The sequence below is a fragment of the Podarcis raffonei genome, chromosome 2 (genome assembly GCF_027172205.1).
Source record: "Podarcis raffonei isolate rPodRaf1 chromosome 2, rPodRaf1.pri, whole genome shotgun sequence".
Lineage (NCBI taxonomy): Eukaryota > Metazoa > Chordata > Lepidosauria > Squamata > Lacertidae > Podarcis > Podarcis raffonei.
The window spans coordinates 58948842-58972988 of record NC_070603.1 but is presented as its reverse complement, the minus strand read 5'-3'; the positions used below and the strand labels follow the sequence as shown (position 1 = coordinate 58972988).

The window sequence follows — 24147 nt, the reverse complement described above, 5'->3', positions numbered from 1 at the left end:
CTCCAACAAACCATGATCGGTACACTAACAAACTTTGGCTACAGATTGTGGTTTACAAGGAGTGGGGGAAAACCACAACTCTTCATAGTGCTAAGACAGGGGATGTGGTTTAATACTACTGGCTTTGTTTGTCCCCACGGACCACAATCTGCCACAGAATTTTCCAAATGCTTCTTTTTAAAAAATAAAAATAAAAAACCCTACACAAAACAGTAACACCTTTCTCTCTGGCAGGTGTACAGCAAATGACAGTGCTTCTAAAACAAACCCAGTCACTCAAAGGTCACTTCTGTCTTGCTTCCTTCAGGAGAGCTGCTGTCATTTCACCAGTGACTGATGACCCAGTTGCAAGAAATCCCCCTCAGAGAAAAGCTCCATTCAGCATAAATACTGTATGCAGAGGGAATGTCAGTGGTAAAAGAAAACCTTGTACCAGTTGGCTATCCTGTTTCGACAGCATAGCTGTTCAGGAGAGAGCAAAGCCCAGACACAGATCAAGGAGACCAAAAAGAGCTGTTCAAGTGTCAAATTACTTCCTGACACATTATCATGCTGAGGCAACTGCAGGGGTCCAGGACCTCGACCCCTGACCCCTGAAGTTCAAGATCAGTCTTCAAGCAGAAGAGCTCCTGATTTTTAACATTTGCTTTTCCAAATCAGTACAGGGGCATGAAAAGCCTGTTGCTAATCTCTAACAGGACTTCATTGATGATTTAAGCCACCCTGTCACACACTGTCAGAGGCACAGTGTGAAGTAAATATAGACTTTACAGGCATCTAAATATACCCATTCTCTTCTGACCTAAGTCTGTCCTGGTTCATTCATATACTAACTGGGCCAAATTCTGATTCATTAAAGCCCTGTGCAATGCTGTTACACTCATGCCCATGAACAATAACAGCAGCTGGTATGAAAATAAAGCTTTATTCACATAACAAAAAATCTCTCTGGAGACCCCCTCCTTCAGAATCCCTGCCAACTCCTACCTGCATCAAACTTTTAAGAAACTGTGCTATTTCATCAGGACCTTACCCACAACTGTGCATAACAGGCACTTGGGGGGGGGGGGACGACAACCCAAAATAAGCAAAACCAAAACAAAGTTCTGAACCAATTTAAGCACCAACTCTGTGTCTTGTCTGTGTTTAGCTCATTAAATTTGTATACAGATTTACATTAAAAAGTCCTGAAGCGATCTCCAAGCAAGTAAAGAAAAGGGGTGTGTGTGTGTTGAATTCAGCGAAGTATTTGCACAAGAGGAACAGTGTCCAAGGTAGGAAAAATGACTAAATTCAGCTCCTCCCCACCCACTCCAGAAAAAAGAGAGTTCCCAATAGCTATGCGTGTGCAGCCCTAATAGATGGATCACAAATGCATATAACCATTCAGAAGACATCTTAAGGCAGCCCTGTTCAGGGAAGTTTTTAACGTGTGATATTTTACTGTATTTTTGGTTTTTATGGAAGCTGCCCAGAGTGGCTGGGGAGGCCCAGCCAGATGGGCGGGGTATAAATAATAAATTATTATTATTATTATTATTATTATTATTATTATTATTATTATTATTATAGAGGGCCTTTTCGGTAGTGGCACCCGTCCTGTGGAATGCCGTCCCATCAGATGTCAAGGAAATAAACAACTATCTGACTTTTAGAAGACATCTGTAGACAGCCCTGATTAGGTAAGTTTTTAATGTTTTATCACGGTTTTTAATATAGTATTCTGTTGGGAGCTGCCCAGAGTGGCTGAGGAAACCCAGCCAGATGGCTGGGGTATAAATATAGTTGTTGTTGTTGTTTACATCTGCTTGTGTTTATGAATCTTCTTCCAACTAGGGACTGTGCATGTGGAAGCTTGATTCCATGTTTGTAGGCCAATTGACTGGATTAGGCTATGTGTATATAAATAAACAAATCCCCCTCATAACAGCATTGTATTTCTGAAGAAAAACTGTGGGATGGCGTGAACGTAGGGAGGAAAAGTAAATTCTCACTGGAGTGCTTAATGCACAATGTCCTCAACAATATTTCCAGTAATTTATACAGACATAGAATGATATTCACATAACATTTTTCATTCTTCCCCCTCGCTTTTTGGTGGGGGAGATGAATATCCATCTCTTTAGTAAGCCTTGGATATCCATGGCTATGCATCCCTTTGGTGAGCTTTTACAAAACAGTGCAAGTATTTAGGAGCCTGTGTATCTCTAACATCACATTTGATCTGCCCCTCACCATTAATCTCTGCTAGCTGGAACCAAAATAGTAAGCAGAGTTGTTTGCTTGTCAGAAGCTTTTTTTGAAAGCTTTATGGTGACAGAAACACCATGAATTTACACTTGCCCAATTATCTGGTTTTCTTCTGTCTTCACTGATGAATTAATGTGAGTGAGACTTTGGGCAGTGAGCTTCCTGGATCTTAATTGTAAATAACCAGCAAGACAAATAAAAACAAGGGCCTGTTCCTTATGTAATTAAGGAGGACAAACCCTGCACTCAAACAATTACTCTTTTCTCTGGGTGCAGTTAAGAAAATTGCATCCAGACTGGGTGCATTTATGTCAGAGTAGACCTACAATGTAATCCTTCTAGGAGACTGTCACCTGCACAATAGTAACTGATGTCCCAAAATTTAAGGTATTACAATTTATGGTTCTTTCTGCTTCTGAAAGGTGTTTGGTGGGGAAAAAATACCCCTGAAATTATTGATTTTTTTTGCCACTGAGGTGCTTTGTTGTCCCTATCTATATTAACATATCCAGGTAAAAAAATGCCCATGCAGTTTTGCAAGCAAAAACTGACCCAGTGAAGCATGCAGGTGCCCTTTTTCTGACAAAACACACATTGCTTTGCATGGGGGCTTTTTACCACCCTAAGACACAATGGAATCTAGACTGGGATAGCGCATAAAAAAGGTAAAGGGACCCCTGACCATTAGGTCCAGTCGTGACCGACTCTGGGGTTGCAGCGCTCATCTCGCTTTATTGGCCGAGGGAGCTGGCGTACAGCTTCCGGGTCATGTGGCCAGCATGACTAAGTCGCTTCTGGCGAACCAGAGCAGCGCACGGAAACGCCGTTTACCTTCCCGCCGGAGCGGTACCTATTTATCTACTTGCACTTTGCCGTGCTTTAGAACTGCTAGGTTGGCAGAAGCAGGGACCGAGCAACGGGAGCTCACCCCGTCGTGGGGATTCGAACCGCCAACCTTCTGATTGGCAAGTCCTAGGCTCTGTGGTTTAACCCACAGCACCACCCGCGTCAGTTTCTTAATTTTGGTCTATCAAGGTCAATAATGTGAGGGGCAAAAGAATCAAAGAAATAGGACAGTGGAATACTTTAAAATTGTCACATCTGTGAATGGGTGGTTTTGTTTCTTTCTTTCTGTCTTTCTTGGTTTTGTTTTGTTTTTTTAAATAAAGGTTTCCTGGAGTAACATGAATACAAAATATGATGTCAGTTTGGAAGTAAAAGCAATCAAAAGTGAATTGAAAATATGACTAATTCCTCAATAAGTCCTAATTAGCCAGAAAAAGAACACCCTCCTGAAACGAATGTGTGCTGTAACAGTTCAAAGGGAACTAAATATGCAAAAGCAGAGGGCTTGACTTTACTGATACAAGCTCATTAAGGTTTTAAAAGGGTTTGAGTAGATTGGTAAAATGCATATTGTGCACCAAATCTAAAAACAATCATCTTATGAGGATATAATTGTGAGTTTTATTTATAATTTTATTCAGGGCAGCTCTGACTGTGCTCTCCCATTGCCAAAGCAACAAAGGTCCTGCGTGAGTGCAGTAGCCCAAATCCTGGATTCAATACAATGCTTCAATAATACACAGCTCCTGGGTTTGGCTCCTACTGCACAATTACTTTTTAGGGATATAATCATATGCATGCTTCTTTGGGAGGAAAGCCTTCCGAACTCAGTGGGACTGGGTTGTGAATAAACATAGGTAGGATCAGGCTAAAATTTGGTTAAGCACTCACAGGATTAAGTAGTTCCTACATGGACAGCTAATCCTGAATAATAACACAAGAATCAATCTGCTCACGGGAACAAGCCTTAAATACTATAAGGTATGACACCTCCAGCTAATAGATGAGGCTTTCAGTATTTTCTAACTCCTGTGGGTACTCAGTGATCAAAGAATGCTTATTTTAAACCTATCAATGATGTTTCTTTTGTTGGTTTTTTTGTGGGGAGACCAATCATTGCTTAAATAGCTGCCTATTGGTAGGAATTGTGCCAGATATTCTGCCCTCCTTAACTTTAGGTTTGGGTGGATAGTCCACTTTGCTCTGTGAACTTCCCTTTCACATAGTCCACTTCTGCATTAGGTTCAGATCTGTAAATTTATACCAACTCAAGCCATGATTACACTTTGCAACTCCTTTGACACTTTCCCCAGCTGCAATATCTGTAACTGAAGATAGCCAACAAGGGGCCTCTACATGAACTTGCAGGCTGTAACCCAGGGCAATAAAGCAAAGATAGTCTCTAAACTAAATACTATGGACTGCTTAGAATCAAAACCTGGTGGTGAAAATGGACTACAGAGACTGGGAATGGTGTGGTATAAAAACGGGTTAAAAGAAATGTGGACAACTAGTTGTGAAAGGTGGGACAATTGAGGTGAACCAACAGAGGTTTGTGGCATTAAAAAAACCGGGTGGGTCTAGAAATTGGGCGGCGCTGTAACGGGAATAGTAGGTTTTTATGGAAGAAGGTTTAAATAGTAAAATGTTTGTCTTATCTGTAAAACACCCTGGAAAGCAGTCTTCGCACTGTCAATATATCCTGTATGCTCTTTTTGATGATCCCTAGGTGAAGTTTTCTATACATTGCTTGCTTGGTCTTATAATACACACATTGAAATATACTGAGACAGCTCCTAGTCCCACCATAAAACTGGTGGAGGAAGCATTAAGAAAGTGGATGACAGAGAAGGAAGTTGGTGCGAAACAATACCGTCTTATCTGCATAAACGTATCATGACTGCTCTAACAGTGATGCACTTTCCTGTCAGACCTACATGGTTTGGACTGCAAACCCATACAAAATGTTAGTATTATCTCAAGAAATTTTGGAAGGTCCTGTTTTAGAGGTGGAAAAGTTTTTAGAAAAAAACGGTAAGAATAAATACCCAAGACTCAAGTATAGAAATGTGATTTATGCACTATATATTTTATGTGATCTATATTTTAACACACACCTTTCGATTTATTATGGTTTGAAGTGAACATCAGACTGAAATCTCTTTACAAGGGAAACAGCTGCCTCTGGCAAGATATATGTTAGAATGTCTTTCAGTTTCTTAATTTATATGTCTAAGAGAAAAATGTTTTTTATTGGCCATTTAACTACTTTCACCAGCATTGCTAAAACTACACACACACCATAAACAAGCTGCACTTCTCTGTCAAGTAACTGAAAGATTATGAAGCTTTGCTGAAGTTGATTAAGATAAATTAATTTTTACAGCTGCATTGTTTTGAATTCACTGAGTCTCGGGGGAAGTTAGGACAGTGGCTCTCGGAAGATTGTTTTGCTGTGTTTGTCTTTGTTGCTAAAAACACAGCTTCAACATCCTAAAATTACAGAGATCAGAAATGTAAGCAAGAGAATCATTTTCCTATGTTACAGGAAGAAAATAAAGGGTGAAGGGAATGTACATGGCTGAAGAGCAATCTTGTAAGACCAACACAGTTTCTCAATGCATAATCATGTCATCTAGGATAAAGGTTATATCTGGTTCAGGAAATCTCTATTCCACTTTTAAAATCTTTTAGTCCAATTCTAAAGATATTTCAGATTGGCACGAGTCCCCCCCCCCCGCCTTTTCAATCCATGCCTCATCCTGTGATCTGTCACTTACTGTTCCTGTTTAATGCAGGATCCTGCCCCTTTACCCGCTCCACAAAAACTAGTACTTTATTAAAGAACTTGAACTATTAGCCTCAACTCAAGTGTTGTGATATTCCTCTTGGCCCTGTTCTTGTTCCTGGTTCTTTTGAATTGAAATGGTGTCAATAGTGGTTTTTATGAACAATTTTGTCCTAGATGCAATTGTATCTTATGGATAAAGTTAATTTGGGCTCTCATATAGTTTTTAATATCAATTAGAATATTTGTAAAAGAGCAGAGAAAACAGGTTTCTGACCATGAATTACATCATAAAACAGGGATGAGGAGCTTGTGGCCCTCCAGATGTTGTTGGACTGGTTGAGTCTAACAAAATCTGGATGGCCTCAGGTGCTCCATCCTCATCATAAGAAGAGATCTGGATAGCATTTTGGGGGCATGATGCTGGTTTCAAACCTGTTTTTAAGACTGTAGCAGCAGCTGGTGCAGAAATAATAATGAGTTGGAAGAAACTTAACACTAGCTGGGGTTTTTTTAATTTTTGAGGGGGTAAAAAGGTGTTGTTGTTTTTTAAGTGAAGCATTAAATTCCTTCATGAAGATACAGAACACTTCCTAAGGCCCAGTGGCATTTATACACAAAATGCATGAAGTCCCCCAGCTTCACATGGTAGAGATCAGGAATTGCATTTCCTGTGAACCTTCTGAAGCATCATATACATTGATGCATTTTTTAAAAAGAGTGCTGCTGAGTACTGTTTATGGTAGAAAGGAAAGCGATACATTTTAACGTAAGCACACATATAATCATAGGAGAAAGAATCAAAATTAAGTGTAAATACAGTGTTTTACAAAATGCTTTGATTCTTCATCTTCCTCTCTCTGATTAGGACGGATCTTGTATTTTCATGGCTTATTTGAACCTCCATAGTTTCACCTCTGAACCTGGCCCAACTAGGGCAGTCAGTCACAAGGATGACACCTGCAATATCCTCTGTCAGCGCTTACCCCTTGTACATTTATTCCCATGCACTATTAAATCCTCTTTGCTTCCCATTCCTAGCTTTTCCTTTCTGCTTCTCTGTGTTTTCCTTTCTCAAGAGATGTTCACTAGGCAATTTGTTTTGTGTCTTCCATCTCCTCAGTTGTTTATGCAGTGCCAACTCTGCCCCCATCTCCTCTACTTTCTGTAGCATCACAGTTGGTTCCGCCACTGTTTGTTTTTGTATGCATAGCTAATAAAAGAGAAATTTACAAGAGTCCAAGAGTTCTGGCAACGTGGAACTTCAGAAAGCAGGACTCTAATAAATTTCCTTTTACTGTCTTGCATGCGGCAGCACAGCCTGCACTAGACACAGCAGGGGAAAAGTAGGGCAAAATAAAAGTAGATGAAGGTCTGTCATCATAAATTGTTACACTGAGCAACTTCACCAACATTGACCATTCCTTTGAAAAGATTATTAACAAAGCATTCCCTGGCCTTATCTAGAAACTGATTCCTAGTATAAAAATTAATCACAAAGAAAAGAATAAATTTAATGAGATACACTTCTGTCTATGCTATCCTAGCAGTGTGCTTTTAATTTGCTTAGGAGGGACCAAAATGTGTGGTGGGGTGGAAGGGACTGCAGGATTTATGGGCATTTGACTTCCCTACTGAGCTTTTCAAGAGCTAATTCTAACCAAGCCAATGGGTCTGTGCTGAAAGACACCCCATGTCATGGACCTACAACAGATAGTATTGTTCTGCGCGCCCTCTCTTTCTCTCTCTCTCTCACTCTCTCTCTCTCTCTCTCTCTCTCTCTCACACACACACACACACACAAAATTCCTACCCCCATTTTTCCATTTGATTTTTGTGCTTGCTTGGAGTAAGCATGGACCTACAACTTTTGGTTTACATGGAAGTAAAGTTTGACTGTGTTCATTCCAGCCTAACCCTGGTAAATATACACAGGAGTGCAGCCCTCATTTGTCACCTGGGGAAGAGAAGCAGGGACTTGTTTTGGTGCTGGCTGACAAAAGTGCTTTGAGTCCTTCACTCTGTCACACAAGGTACCCAAGGAACAGGAGGAAAGGTTTGATGCTCATTTTGGTCCCATGTGGCCAAGAGGATCCATGTGCCAGCCAAACCTTCCTCTCTGAGTTGGAGAGAGGGTGGGGATTTTCTCCACTGTTGTACTGAACCCTCGGAAGCTCACTCAGCTGTGGGGACAAATTCTCCCTTCTCCCTAGCTCCAAGGTAAAGAGGAAGGCTGGGCCTTTTCTCGTTATCTTTACAAAAGGATGATCTAGACAGGCAAATGAAAAATATGGAACTCCTTGAGTAAAAATCGTAACGAAAATGAATATACAGATAGCGATCAGAACAGAAGCTATGCCTGGGCGCTGTGAAGTTTAAGTGATTGTTAGGGTAATCAGGCCACTGGAGTTAAAGAATTACTAGAAACCGTAGAACAGCAGAACATTTCACAAAGCCTGTAATTCTACTCACCCTTTCAAGATCTTGCCTGAGGTGTGTGAAGAGCTTCAAGCGTCGGTACAGCACATCTTGCTCTTGCTGAGCCAAGTTGTCCACCTCATCCGTTTTGGGCATCATTAGAGGCTTGTTGTAATTGGCTTTCCTCTTTAACTTCCAGTACTGATAGACAAAATCAACTAGCCCCTCAGTCAAGTCAAGGTTCTCAGCCACTTCAGAGGGCTTCACAAGATCATAGAAGTCTTCCTCCAACTGTTGGAGCTTCTGTTTCCTCAGCGTTACTTTTTCCATATCCAGCTTGCCTTGATCTGCATCCGTCCGTGCTTCGTCTGGTGGCTTAGTGGCACCGCTGCTGTGCTCAAGACAGAAGGACTTGAACTTCACCTCATCGTTCTCTGCTAAAAGCGTCCGCATGTCCAGATTGCGTTCAAAGGCGCATGTTACGTGGAAGGCTGTGATGCAGGAAGGCATGGAACACTGCAACAGGTAGGGGAAGAAAGCAGAGCGAAGACCTGAGTATTCTTGTAAAACCATTTCATGGTTAACTAGGATCACTTTTACAAGAGTACCAACAGCAAAAAAATTCCTGCCATAATTAAAGATAGCAGTAAAATTAACAGAGGGTGATGGTGGAAAGTACCACATCCCCATTACTCTCTGTTCAGACCCCTCACTTTTCTTGAGGAGATGAAAAAATACCCCTCCATAATGCCCTCTCTCACTATTCATCTTCCAAAGTACATTTCTATCCACTACACTACAGCTTGCTTACACGCTACGTTTATGTTCTTGCTGTTTTTCCTTCATGTAAACATTCCTCATGGGATTTGTCTACTTGATTTTGCTGAGGAGATATTTAATTATACAGCACAGCTGATCCTGTGTCCCACCAAATTGGCTCAGTGTGATGGTCAGGTATTTTGCATGGCCAGGCCAAGTTTTCCTAATTTTTTATTATATTTCCACTGATTACACTCAGAAGCCTTGTTCTAGCAAAAATAGAATGAAAGCCCATCCAGGAAGAGGTGCTATGTGGAATGGGGTGAAGATGTGATCTGCTGTTTTCTTTGCTCTTCTTGAAGCTTGTCCAGGTGGCCTCTCCTCTGGAGGGGAAGGGCAGGAAGAGTGCACTGATTTCACATTAACAAGCTGCATCGCAGAGGAAGTACAGGTCAATCTATATCTATCTATCTATCTATCTATCTATCTATCTATCTATCTATCTATCATCTATCTACTGGCTTGTTTATTTTTACACTGCCTTTCATCCAAAAGGATTCCAAGGTGGCTAATGCAATTTCTGTAGGATGTCACAAACATTAACATCCTGATAAGTAGCAAATCAGAAAAGAACGATGGAGGATTTTTATTTCTCCTCTCCATATTTTCCCCTGGTGACCAATTATTCAGAGCACACAAGGGCCATGCCTTTGCCCTGCTTACTACATTGTGAAAGTTATTGATACTTGAAGCCAGCGTGCTGGTCAAAAGGTCAGCTAGCTATGATATAATACTAATTAGCATGGGGTAACATGAACTATATGAGTCTGACCAAACTGCGGGAGGCAGTGGAAGACAGGAGTGCCTGGCGTGCTCTGGTCCACGGGGTCACGAAGAGTCGGACACGACTAAACGACTAAACAACAACAAACATGAACTATGGAACTGTGGGAATTAGCAGCAAAACGTAACTAATGCATATTCCTTGCCGAAGCATACATTTGCCCTTCTGAAACACTCATATGATATTATTGTGTGTTTATGAGGGTGGTGGTGAGACCAGAGTTTCTACCACATTGTTCTGTTCTTTTTGAACTACCTTAGCTAATGTGATTTTTGGGTCGCAGACTGGGTCACAAGTTCATGAATAGATCTACACTCTCAGGGGCTTGCAATGCCCCTGGAAAGACTGGACCTTTAACAGTATCTTACCCTTTGATATATGTCCTCTAATTATATATTAAAAAGAAAGAGAACAAAAAAGTGAGCCTCAAGCTTTTGGCAAGCTAGTAACATAAAAATTAACTGATTAACGCTCACTGCAGTCGCTAAATAGCTGTCAACAGTTATTTTAAAGGGGAAAAAAATCAAACAATTTTATTAAAGCCCTCCCTATCTAATTTGTTCTGTCCCCCTCCTCCCCCAGGCAGCAACATCTGAAGTGCCATTTCCTACCCAATATAACACATTCCCCAGCTAGCTGTATGTAACTCTGCTGTCTCCTCATGGATCCACCCACTATTCATTAACTGTTTTTAATAGCTCCGAGTGTCAGGTAATTATTTAAGCCATAACCCATAAGAAATCAGTCTATTCCAGCTGCTAATGGCCAGTTAAACAGCAATAAGGAGCTGTTCTGAAGACCTTATTGCTGAAGACACCACACTGAGCAGTTTACATAGTTCAGATATATTTGTTAAGAACCATGGTTGCTCCAGCTTGAATGATCGCATTAACGCAAGGGGACACTTCCTGAAGGATGTTGAGAAGCGTTTCGGGATACTACACGTACTCAATTGAGTGTGAGGGCATGTCAGGGAAGAGGAAAAACAATTTTATGTTCAGTTTTAAATGCACACTCTGTGCAGCTTTATCTCTGCCCCACTGGTCCCTTAAGGTGCTTTTCTCCTCTGCTGAGCTCCAAGAAAAACATCTGGTCAGACGATGCTAAGGGAATATAAGAGGCTGGGGCAAAGAGAGTTTACTTCCCCCTCACCTGAGCATCTCCCTTTCCTCTAAAAAGACAGACCCGTATCCCTGTGACTGGGGCAGACCTAGGGTTAAACAAAGAGGTCTGATACTGACAGGTCAGGTTTGGTCCTCATATTTGCAGGATCTTAAGGAGGGCAAAAGAGCCATGACAGTGCTATGGGACACTCTGCCACTTGTGGAGCTACTAACAGAAATCTATCCAGGGTGGTGATCTGATAGCCCCTAAAAAGCAGATCTAATCAAATATTTTAAACTGCATTCCATGCAGGGATAAGGTGTGGTGGGATGTACTGACACAGACATGACCTAAGGATCAGAGTATTGAGTTCTCGTTCATTTTGCTGGATGCACAGTATCAGTGCCCAGATTTGTAAAGCAATGCTGTTCTGCTATCATGCGGTTTTTATCATAGGCCTGCCTGATATAAATACCTGGGCTGGGGATGGGAGACTATGTTGAAAAGATGCAGCGGAGTCACTTTCCTAAGTGTTATTGCATTTTGAGGTTACAGGCTTTTGCCAGCAGTAAACAGCTTTGATTGAGTTTTCTTGTCCGGTAGCCAAAGCTGTAATTTTACTGCATACATAGCTAGATAGCTACTGATGGAGCCAATTGTGTTTATATTGGAGTAACATCTGGGGGTACTTTAAAATGAGTGATTGGAAAGATCCTTTGTGCTGTTGTGCACACAACTAGCTGCAGTGCTGAGATGAAAGCTGGGCAAGGACCTCTCCGGCTTAGCAAAGCTACTGAAATAAATGCATCTCATTTTCTCCCCTCCCCTCCCTATTTGCGTCACAAACAGTATTAATATCATTATTAAATTGTTTATGACTTTTGCTAGAACAACAGCCTACACAGTGCCCTTTTATGAAGGAAAGATTATCCGCGCTACCTTAGAGATAAAACAAACAGAATGCCACCCATCCTGGGTTTCCTCTGACAGATGGCAAGTAGCAGTTGTCAGGGACTCTGCCCGAAATGCAAATAGGAAATAATTAGCAAGCTGAGCTGACAGGTCAACAACAAAAAGTACCTGTTCAGCAGTCGCTACCAAAGAACCTTGCATTAAAGTGATAATGAAGACGTTATTGATGCATTATTCCCCTCCTCCAGCCCAGCTAGCAGAATAAAACCATACAGCAGAGTGGGGGGAAGAATATACTGAAAGGTAGAAAGAGTTGGGAATTGTGTTAATGTACCACTGTATAGGGTTGTAGACTTAGTCTTTTCAAAAAGGGAATTGTTTAGTACTGTACTCTTGCACATCCCTGCCCCTTGGAAAACCAAAGTCATATGTTTACGCGCCAACGTGGTTATTGTGAATGATCCTCTGTATCACTGTTGAACCTCTAAACCAGTGTACAGTGGTACCTCAGGTTACATACGCTTCAGGTTACAGACTCCGCTAACCCAGAAATATTACCTCAGGTTAAGAACTTTGCTTCAGCATGAGAACAGAAATTGTGCTCCGGCGGTGCGGCAGCAGCAGGAGGCCCCATTAGCTAAAGTGGTGCTTCAGGTTAAGAACAGTTTCAGGTTAAGAACGGACCTCTAGAACGAATTAAGTACTTAACCTGAGGTACCACTGTAGTTGTACTGATGTTGCATTGCCTAAAGGTACTATCTCCCAGACCACCTCCTTCCCTACTGCACTTCCCAGATGTTAAAATCAGCAGAGGCGGCCCTCTTGGTAGTGCCACCTCCCAGGAGAGGGCATTCTCTGTGTCTGCCCCTAAATTCCCTCTTACAGAGGTGCATGTGGCTTCTTCATTATAGAGTGTTCAGAGAATGCTCAAGATGCAGCTCTGCCTGTGAGCCCAACGTACTCCTATGGCTGAAAACTGTTTTAACTGTTTTGAATTCTTAAATTTAGATTGTTGAAACTTGCCCCAAGACCTGTTGGCGAAGGGTGGGTAATAAATTTAACAACAACAACAAATGTATTTATAATAGTTCTTATCTGACCTTCACCATAAGGTTCCAGGGTGGGTTATAGTAATATAATCATACAAGTAAAGGAGGAAGGATTTGTATACGATTATACAAACAAGTAACACAATTCCTAGCAACCCCATTACTCCATTACCTACTCCATTACTTTTCTCCACTAAGTCCCTGGCTATTGTCACTTTCACTGAGCTGCATGAATTTTGATCCCTTTGCCTGGAAGGTTTCAGGAAAGTTGTCCCCCACCCCCAGCCAAAAGCTATTTTATAAAGCTATTGTGGAGTCTTCTATGCTAAATTTCACCTGCATAAGCAAACCCAGATGGAGATGCTACATCAACACAAATAATGAGATTTGCAATCCTAATGTGATGAAAGTGGGGGCAGATCTGAATTCTAATTTCCCCCCCTATGTTTCAGTTTGATGCTTAGTCATTGCTTAAATGTTTAAACAAATGAATCATCTACATATTTCTTTCATTCCTTCTTTTGGTGAAAATGTTCTCCCTCTTACGAGGCCAGAGCCAACAAAAGCTCAACTGTCAGTCTTATGAAGACTTATGAAATGTGGGATGTCAGCAAAGGAGACAATAAAACCCTGTTTTCCATTTCAGGTGACCTTTCATGCAAATCCACTCAGCTCAGAGCATTTCAAAACTAACACGCGAGCCAGAGCTAAGAGGATGAAGTCTCAGAGAAAACTGAATTCTTCCTTTTCTCCCCCCCCCCCCACCCAACGCTGCCAAGTGTAGCCGTCTCGTTTCCCTGCCCTTCCGTTCTTCAAAAGCAGTTGCCATTATGACAGAATATCTCCATCTGGCAGGGTGAATAAGCAGATCCACCCAGAGCCATTGCAAATGGAATTGAATCAAATGTTGGAAAGATTTAATGAACGTGTGTGAGAGCTTTCACTTCAGGCTAAAAGGGATTGCTTTAAAATTTCTCCCTTACAATGCCCCAAACATTATGGTGGTGGCTTCACACTTTCTGTTCATATAGCACATGACTTTCCTTCCACCAGATAGCTGTCTCACGACAGTTACAGCCTCAACATACAAACAATCTTTGACAGATCCTCCCTTTGGACCCAGAGATCAACACTTCGGTAATCTTCCTAGAGATCAAAGTGAGCTTGGATAAGATAAAATACTGTGATAAAAGAAGTGGAAAAGAACACTCGACTGTATTCAGTGGCATATCTTGTTACCTGGGAACTAAAGATAAAAAAGACCAACATTCTGCTGCTACCTCCTGCAAAACCTGACAGGAAGGGAAATAATTTACACACAAACCCTCTTGACTCCATGGAGACACTGGGAGAGGAGGGGCAATCCCTCTCCTTTCCCTTCCAACTAAAAGCTGCACATGACATAAAAGCCAGTGAGATCAATGTAAAGAAACATAATGGTTAGCAGGTTGGACTATGACCTGGGAGACCAGGGTTCAAATCCCCACTCAGTCAAGAAGGGCACCTTGGGCCAGTCACCATCTCTTAGCCTAACCTACCTCACAGGGCTGTTGTGAGGATGAATTTTTTAGGGGGTACACCATCTTGAGCTCCTTGGAAGAAAAAGGTGGTATAGAAATGAAATCAATCAATCAATCAATCAATCAATCAATCAATCAAAAGTTATAAACACCCAGCAAGGCCTAACAGGTTGCGCCTTTTGGTTGCTTGTGTATATTATTTGCCAGTGACTCTCAACACACATTTCATTAAAACTATTTCTTTATCTTTCTGATATGGGTGGTGCACAGTTTGACTACAGATAACTGCTTACCTGAATACATGTTCCAGTGCACTCCTTGCAAAGACTGCATGACAAAGCCCATCTGCTTGCTGGGATATGTGATATCTTCGTAATGGGTTCCATTTTTTCAGGACATCCAATGCTAACCTGAGCACAACACAGAACACACCAATTATTGGCCATCATGTATCTTCTCAAAGGATAAGAACAGAACTCTAAGGGTGGCTCTGATACAAACTAAATTTGACACATCAATCATGTAATGTGTGAAACAGAAATAACTGTGAAAACTGCTACCAGGAAACTGCAGGTGTACCCATGGAATGCCTGCAATGCACGTTACAACTGTAGTGTGAATAGCCCTGGGGATAATTATAGCACATTGCATGGAGAAGGTTCTGAATGTCTGAATGGACTGTTTAGAGATCACAGTGCTGAACAACAATAAGCTTTTAATTTCAGGCATCCTTAAGTCCTGTGTGCTCAACATAATCCTTGGCATGAATGACAGGTAATGATTCTGGACAGTACCTGGCATGGTGAAATCCAAATATATCTCATCTACATCACATCTACCTACCACTTAGAAAGTCATTTAGTATCTTACTTCAGGTATCCATAAGGCACAGCTAACGTGGACCCATTTTGTCCCACTCCGGGTGGGTTTCAGAGCTCCCCCTCTCTTTGGGCAGAGTAAACACTTTGGCTGGACTCCAAGGGCACAGGTTCGGCAAAGCCAGTTTCCGATGGGAACTTTCAGGATTCCATAGCAAGCCTAAGTAAACATATTGCAAAAAGTAAGTTGTTTTTCTGAGGGATGGAAAACAACACTGTAAAATACACTACAACCAAGACAGGCATATTAAATGTGGCTATCTCTGATACATTTAATTCCATGTGCTAAACCTGTTGGTAGACATATTGCACTTCTTACATTATTCAGTCTCCTTTTCTTAGTCTTTGAGAATCCATCACTATGATTATTTACAAAGCACTGGAGTTCAAGTCACAAGTGTCCAAATCTTAAGTATTCTAGAAGTTATGCAACTGTGTGTGTGTGTGTGTGTGTGTGTGTGTGTGTGTGTAGGCAGGCATGCTCCAAACACGCCTTTCAGGATTCCACAGCAAAGTTTAAATGATTTATATGCCAAAAGTGGCATTAACTTCCAGATTTCGTTCATTATACACCCACATATTATGTATGATGTTTAAACGGTACACCACTGTGCAATTATGCCTAGATTGAACTTCAAATAATTTACTAATTATTTAATTTAAATTACATAATTTAAAAAAAAACTGTTGTCAAGATTGCTTTCAGATATTTGAAAGGAAGCAATTAATAAATGGAAATAAAAAATAAATAAATATGTACTGTGGACATCCTCTCTCTGGTGTTTTGACGATCCCAGAGCTTGGTATCTTTGCTACTAATGAACAACTGGGAGAGGAGTGAACATGGGAGGAATGAACACAGGTACTGGGCTCTCATTTTTTTGAGGCAGTTTAGGCATATTAACATCCTAAAGCAGGGGTGCCCAAACTTTTTTCAAAGAGGGCCAGATATGATGAAGTGAACATGCGTGAGGGCTGACCAAAGTTGTTGAATTTGACCCCAAGATTGTTGAGCTGTTTCTAGGATTGACGTTGTTGGGCTTTTGTTAGGATTTTACCCCAGGACGTATACTGCTACGGGGACTGGATTAAATCAAACGGCGGGCCAGATTAGGCCCCCGAAACAGACTTTGGACATGCCTGTACTAAAGAGTCATGGATTTCTAGAGGATAGTTTTTGTCACATACAGCAGGTCCCAGGTTCAATCCTGGCACCTCCTCGTTTAAAAAATGGGGGAGGGAGTATGTTTGCATTTCAAGTTAGCAGGATTAAAGAAGCCTGAGACCTGCTTGAAGCCTTGGAGAAAGATGCTTCCAGTCAGAGCATACACTCTTGGGTTAGATTCCCCACCCCAATCTTACTGGACTGCAACTCTCATTGTCCCAGACTATTGATCATGCAGGCTGGGGCTGATGGAAGCCGGAGTCCAATAATATCTGGAGGGTCACAGGTTCTCCCTCCCCCAGCGTAAATGGACCATTTTGACTCAGTAAAAAGCAATTCCTTATGTTCATGTTGAATTCAAGCCACCCTGAAAGTCACTAAGGCACTCTTGGAGAAAGAGTAACACCTCAGGTTCATTTCCACAAAAGCTACAGCTCAAGCCCATCAGTGTGGGCTACCCATACTGGAATGAATACATTAGACGTTAAAAGCTCATTGCCTCATTAGCAGGTCCCTCTGTAGGTGGTAAATTTTAAAGCCTAAAGGTAATCCAAAACCAGCTCCTGACTTATTCATTTAATTGATCTGACGTGTGTGGCAAGACGGCAGTTGATGCACAATTTAAAGTTCCTCTTGGAAAAGGTAGATTTTGTGCTCTTTCCTGCAGCTGTTTGCAATCTTTAACTATAAGCTCCTTAAAATTCACAATGTGTCCCAGATTGTTGTGTTCTTCCTTCCAGGTTAGTTCACTTGTAGGTTAGTGTGTGAATCACATTATGGACTTTTAAAGAAAATCCAATATCCATTTTCTTCATTCTGAGCTCATGTGTCTTGGAAGCACAGTGTTTAAACAGCTTTGATTTAACTGTGCCAGAGAGAATGGAGTAAGAAGAAATCCTTAGGAGCAAAGAGGAATCTATAATCAACTGCCTTCAAATTCACCTGTCATTTGCATCCCTACACTGAGATCAACAGCATACTTGTTTGGAAAGGAGGGGGGGCACACACAAACTGCACCCAAAGAAGTAGCAAAGGGTACTAATGAACCAAACGAAAATGTATTTCCTTCAAAGACCAGCTCTCAGCACCCCTAGTAAGGTAAAGGTACCCCTGCCAGTATGGGCCAGTCTTGCCAGACTCTAGGGTTGTGCGCTCATCTCACTCTAGAGGCCGGGAGCCAGCGCTGTCCGCAGACACTTCCAGGTCATGTGGCCAGCGTAACGAAGCTGCTCCGGCGAACCGGCACCAGAGCAGCACACGGAACACCGTTTACCTTCCCGCTAGAAAGCGGTACCTATTTATCTACTTGCACTTAATTGTGCTTTCGAACTGCTAGGTGGGCAGGAGCTGGGACCGAACGACAGGAGCTCACCCCGCCGCGGGGATTCGAACCCCCGACCATGCAATCGGCAAGTCCTAGGCGCTGAGGTTTTACCCTTAGCGCTACCTGCGTCCCCCCCCCTCAGCACCCCTACCTGTTTCCAATTTTGAAATTCATATGACTGTTGTTGTTTTTTAAAGGCAAAGTTTTCTCATCTGCTTTTTGGTAGAGGGCCAAAATAAGGTCGTAAAATTTTAGCGCGCACAGAAACTGCTGGTGACACACTTTGTGGGCAATTGCAAGGCATGCCTTCCTCATCTGCATGTGGTTTGCATGTCATGATAAGGCAAACTATGAGCTTGCACCTGCTTTGCTCTTCCCCGGTCCTTTTAGCACAGTATGGTGGGGCAGCTAAGTTAAGGCTTGGCTGAGCAGAACATCTGAACCCAGGATCCTAGTTAAGGCCTCGCCTTGTTAACCATGACCTGTAGCACAGCTAAAAGGACTGAGGAGGAGCAAAGCGGGTGGAAGCTTCTTTCTGAAAGCCAGCTCAGTTGCATGGTTTTGGTAAGCCATATTTCAGTTTACTGCAATGTCTTAAAGAGGCTACAGAAGGGACCGGGGTTGCTGGTTGCTACTGGTCAAGATGCAGCCAGTCTGACATAGTAATTCCTGCCTTCCTGGAGGAATTCAATCATGAGCCCAAGCCTTGAGTGAGAGAAGAAATGTTTGCTTCTTAACACAGCGTGAAACTCTCCAATGAGGTGCATTAAGCAGCACCTTTTTCTGACAAAGGCTCTGTCCCATTTAAGACAGACAAAAGTTCAACACCATGAACTTTTTCTACCATGGAAATACAGCTGTCCCTGCTGGACTTCTCTTTAAAATTGTAGCTTTTGAATGTATTGGGGGAAATTGTGAAATCAACAAATGAAGCAATTAGACAAAACCAACAAACAAATAAAAAACCTCACAAGGGACTACTTCTGTGTCTTTTTGCATAAATTTATTGCTCAAGCACATAAACCAGGGAAGAATTTGTCTGGATGAGGGTAAACAGATACAAAGGAGAAGTGAACTTCTGCAGCTGTCTGACAGGTGCAGCTTGTTGTATATAATTGGGGGGGGGGAGAGAGCATGTTCTGAAATTCTTTCATGTACACAACACTTAAAGAGTTATCGAAACCCTTTTCTTCCATTATACTGGATCAACCCAGGGATATAGCCTGCCCACACTATATTCTGCCGTGTAAGAAATCTTTATGATTCCTGGGCCTCCTTGGCATTAGAACTCATGGGGGGGATGTGTTTAAAGCTTCTTATACTGTGTCACAACACACGAAAGCAGAAAAAAGTGACAAGAGGGCTGGTCATATAAGTGAGGAGTTGTTATAGACATGAAGAGGGCAGGGAACAAAAACAAAAGAAGACTCACTGGAAAGGAAAAGTTAGAAGCCCATAGCCTTCCTAGCACTATGATGCTGACTACTTTTTCCATATACATGAGGTTACTTCTGTAGAAATACCGTACATTTCATTTCCATGTTCTATTTAAGGACATGCACCTTTTGTACTAGAGTTGACTCCTCTTTGTAATGCTGGTCTTGTAACATCCTAAGAGTAATCTCTGGAAGATATGATAATGTTTTACTTTTAACGTATCAAAGACTTGTATAACTGTGATCCACTAGGAAATGGACACCAGTGATGGAAGCTGTGCCCTGTGTCCTCCTCAACAATTCTTTTTCTAAATCCCAAAATGCTCTGGTGCAAATCCTGCTAGCACATGACAGCACTTAAACTCCGCCAAAAGAGAAAGAGGGGAAAGCCTGTTCTCTCTGCCTAAAGGAAGCTACCTATGATTACACAGAACATCCCAGAGTCAGGTTCACACTATTGATGGCCTGACTTCAATGGATTTTCTTTCCTTCTAAAGGACAGTCGGGAAACTTGACTGGACAGACCTGTATAGGATATTTGCTACGTATTTGTCTATTAAATTGAATGCGAGCAACTTATCCAAGATCCTCTCTTAGTCACAGCCATATTCAGCTCAGTCAAGACCATTAAATCATCAACCAGCACTTTGTTACAAAAGGGCATGTAAATGAGTAGTTAAAGATACACCAGATTCAACTATACTTGAGTAAAAAAGGGGAAGGAAATCATGGGGCGAAACTTAAGAACTTAGCCCCATGCCTTACACCCGTTATATTACTGTTTTTATACCAGCATAAGCTATTGGTCAACACAGGCATGTGTGAATTTACTTAAGCCTATGTTCAGGTGGGCCTGAAGGAAGTCTCTTTTTCCTCCAATATTATGCTAAGCAATAATGTGAACACAATACAATACAAAACAAAATACAGGGAGAAATAACATATGAAGAACATAAATACCGAAGAATAAGAAATGCAAAAGGCAGGCAGGCAGATTATAAGCAGGACTAGTTTGGAGGCATCCTCTATTCCCTAGCAGTGATTCCTCTCTCTTACCTCTGAGGCAAGACTGTTGTCTCAATGCACACACTAACTGTGAAGAAAAGCCCAAACTTTCCCATGTCATGAGAGGACATGACAAGCCACAGCAGTAATGGCTGGAGGATGGCTGTCATTCTTGGTTCTGGTGTGTGCCAGGCAACTAAGTCCTCTGGGGGAGGGGGCTGTACTGCCTCAGCAAAGTGAGAAATGCTACTCACCTGGTGCACACAGACGTTGCATTTGTCACAGAAAACCATCTCGTTGCCATCCTCTCCTTCCGGCGAGCGGCACACGTCACACACGACATCCTCATCGTACTCTATGCCGAGACCTTCTTCTGTCTCGATGGCAACGTTCATGTTCTCATAGCACAGCGTCTCCAGCTCCTCCAGTACTCTTTCCAAGGTGAATTCATCCATTTCTGGCTTTTCTAAAAGACCAAAAACAACGCTCAAATTACTTTAATGTCAAGGGTTCTCAAACTTTGTCGCAGTGAGAAAGGGTGGGTGTTATGTTTAACTGCAGCACGACCGACACAAAAGGAGCACATCGTTGACAGAGCCTCATCACCTTAGCCCAATCGAAATATGTGCCAAAGCTGGGCATAGAAAAGAATGCTTGCCTCCCTTGACTATAATTGGTGCCTACTTAAAGAAACAACAATCCTGCTCCCTTTGTGGACTATGACTGTTCTGTTAACCAGTCTTGCTTTTAAGCCCTGGAAGCAACTCCCTGGAGTACCTGCCATTGTACCTGAGCTACATAAGTAACTACCTATAAAGGGTATTTTCACAAGGCCATTATACATAAAAGAAACACTTTATAGTGTTGAATAGACAAATGGATTGGTAAAACAAGGTCTTGTTCAGAAAGCTGCTTTTGGTTCTGAAGGCTGAGTTTATGTGTCACAGTTAGTAACAAAAGGATGTGTCCATTAAAGTGGCAAACAGTGGGTCGTAAAGAGGGATGAGATCAGTCAAACCAGTGCCAATAATTTGCTTTGGCAGTATCAACATTTATGTCTTGCAAGGATGTTCTCTGTTGTTTGAACTTTTAAAAAGAATGCTTTGATGCAAATAAGCTTGTGAAAACTCATCCACTTTAACAGTAATGGCAACTGCTCACAATGTGTTTATTAGTTTGCTTTACACCCCCTGCACAAAATTTAAAGGGGAGGGGGCATTCACAAACTCTACAAAAAGTGAAAAATTAATTTGTTTTGTATTTTTTGGTATTTATGTTAACTGTATAAATATTTATAAATATTTTTTTTCTTGCACTCTTAAAATCTACCCCTTTTTGTGGTAGTGGTTCTTTGTTTTCCCTAGTCAGCTGATATGCTAAAGTGGGGTGGTCTACTTACTTTTTGTATGTCTTACTTTGCTTTTTATTCTCATTATACCAGATTTCTCAGTAACAATAGCTAGTAATGTGATCCTGTCAGTGGCTGATCCACAGCAGGAATCTTTACTTTGAAATTATACCAAACATGTCTTGTTAGCTAAAGTAATTTCTGGCTGCTACCTTAGTCATGTGATTATTTGTTTTTTAATAATTGTTCTTTGGGCATTTTATTGATATTTTGTTAATTAGCTAAGATGTTGATAATGGGAGAGAAATGATATACAATTTTAAAAAAGATACAAATAAATAAATAAAAACTAGCAACTAAAGCAGGAAAATCTACAAATGTTAAAATTTCACCAAGCCTTCATTCTCACTCAACTTCTTCTTTGAGGGGTTTTTTCCCCATTTCAACACTTTTCCAAGGCCAGTAGGAATGCAACCCCACTGTTCAATGGAACAGTCTGGCATTGAGCATGTACAATGAGGCTAACTAGAGCACCACAGCTCTTACCTTTAAAAACACTGAATAAGCAGGGTGTCTCAAAGGGGTACTTTGAGAAGTGCTATATTTGCAAGACACTCTTGCTGCTACACATTTTATTTTGCTAAGGGTATTTGCATCATATTTCCCCAATTGAAATCTAAATCAATAAATAAATGATGAATATGCAAAAGAAAACAGGTTAGATGACCACAATTAAATCAAAAGTACACAATTACAACCACCTAACTAAATTTGTAGAGCGATACAGATTATCTTATTCATAAGCAGGATCATAAAAGTGATTTTCAGTTATGGTTCACACCATATGTTCATGGTACAGAATGATGCTGTGATTTATCTGCAATATGCACACATTGCATTCAGTGCAAAATCAGTAGTGTAAACACAATTGGCTAATCACAACTTACACTCCTGTAGCGCATATTCAGGGCCCAATAATTATTCCTCTGCACCCAATACAAAGTTGTAACACAGATCTGCTTCCTTTTTTCCTATTTTGAAATATTAGAGCATTGATTGGTGTCCTTTGGGCTTTTTAGGTCCCTTTGTTTAAGTTTCTTATGTTTCTGGCTGCATGACTGCCAGACATGAGAATATGACGAGCATACATATTAATTTTACGCAAATAACAAATGCCCTTTAGACATTGCTCCCCATCACTCAGATCCATTCTTCTATGAACTCCCCTTGAGACCAAATACACTGGTTACATCTGACCAATCAATGTAAGCTATCTTCAAAGGCTCTTCTGCAGGTGCTCCTATCCAATGAGCTTCCTGTTGATCTCTAAGGTGGTGCACCCTAACCTCTGGCCATGACCCCTGGGACAATGATGTGATGAACTGAATGTGAGGATCAAAAGAGGGGAGGAATAAAAGGTTTCTCTTAATACAGGCAGAAAAGTAACAACTGCAAGATAAGTGTAAAGGTTGGATCCAGACTGCAAAATAAACAGAATAATAGGTTGAGCTTCTGTTCCTCTTCGCTTCCCATCCCCTTTTCTTTTCGTCATGTATTGAAAGCCTGGTTTGCTAGTTGTTTAATTGGGAGGTTTTCCAGTTGCAGAGCAGGAGGTACATGTTTTGAATGAATGAATGGAAATCCTGCCTTAATAAACCCAGATGTGCATGAACTTCATGAAAGTACACAGAACCCCCTTGCTGCTGCTTCACTCCTTCCTTCATGTGAGTGGGCAAAACAAATTAGGAAGTGAAGTTTACCATAAAGGTAAAGGGACCCCTGACCATTAGGTCCAGTCGTGACCAACTCTGGGGTTGCTTTATTGGCCGAGGGAGCCGGTGTTTGTCCGCAGACAGCTTCCAGGTCATGTGGCCAGCATGACTAAGCCACTTCTAGCGAACCAGAGCAGCGCACGTAAACACCGTTTACCTTCCCACTGGAGCGGTACCTATTTATCTACTTGCACTTTGACGTGCTTTCAAACTGCTAGGTTGGCAGGAGCAGGGACCGAGCAACGGGAGCTCACCCCGTCGCGGGGATTCAAACCGCCGACCTTCTGATTGGCAAGTTCTAGGCTCTGTGGTTTAACCCACAGCGCCACCCGTGTCCCGAAGTTTACCATAGCCATACTGCCATATGTGAACTGGAAACTAAGCAGAGACGCACAAGGGTTTGTGAAACTGGCCCCCGCTGGGGGGCGCAGGCCCAGGGAGGGGGAAGAAATCACCTCCCAGATAATGGAGTGTACAATGTGTGTGTGTGGCGGCATGCCGCCCCTGTCACAGTGAATTCAAATGCAGGAGAAGCTTCCAGTCCTTCCTGCACCATGGCACAAAAGTGTGCAGTAAAGTGATATTTTTCGGTGGGTGGGTGGGTGCTGTATCAGCTCGATGCAAGGGACCCTATGTATGTATCTGAAACTAAGGTCAACGGCTTCCAAGCAAGCCAGGATTCGGAAGCCATATATGTCCTGGGGCTCATAAATCCTATTGGCAACATGG

At 41.8% G+C, this 24147-nt stretch overlaps 1 protein-coding gene across 1 annotated transcript in view; it reads right to left on the bottom strand.

Annotated features, from left to right (window-relative positions):
* JADE2 (jade family PHD finger 2) overlaps window positions 1-24147 on the bottom strand; it is a 143584-nt gene that overhangs the window by 14439 nt on the left and 104998 nt on the right. Inside the window, exons 6-9 of the mRNA XM_053376823.1 lie at window positions 20553-20764; window positions 15361-15528; window positions 14784-14900; window positions 8357-8818 (exon numbers count right to left, since the gene is read on the bottom strand). Coding sequence (XP_053232798.1) covers window positions 8357-8818; window positions 14784-14900; window positions 15361-15528; window positions 20553-20764 — 959 coding nt within the window. The remainder of the gene's footprint in view (window positions 1-8356; window positions 8819-14783; window positions 14901-15360; window positions 15529-20552; window positions 20765-24147) is intronic.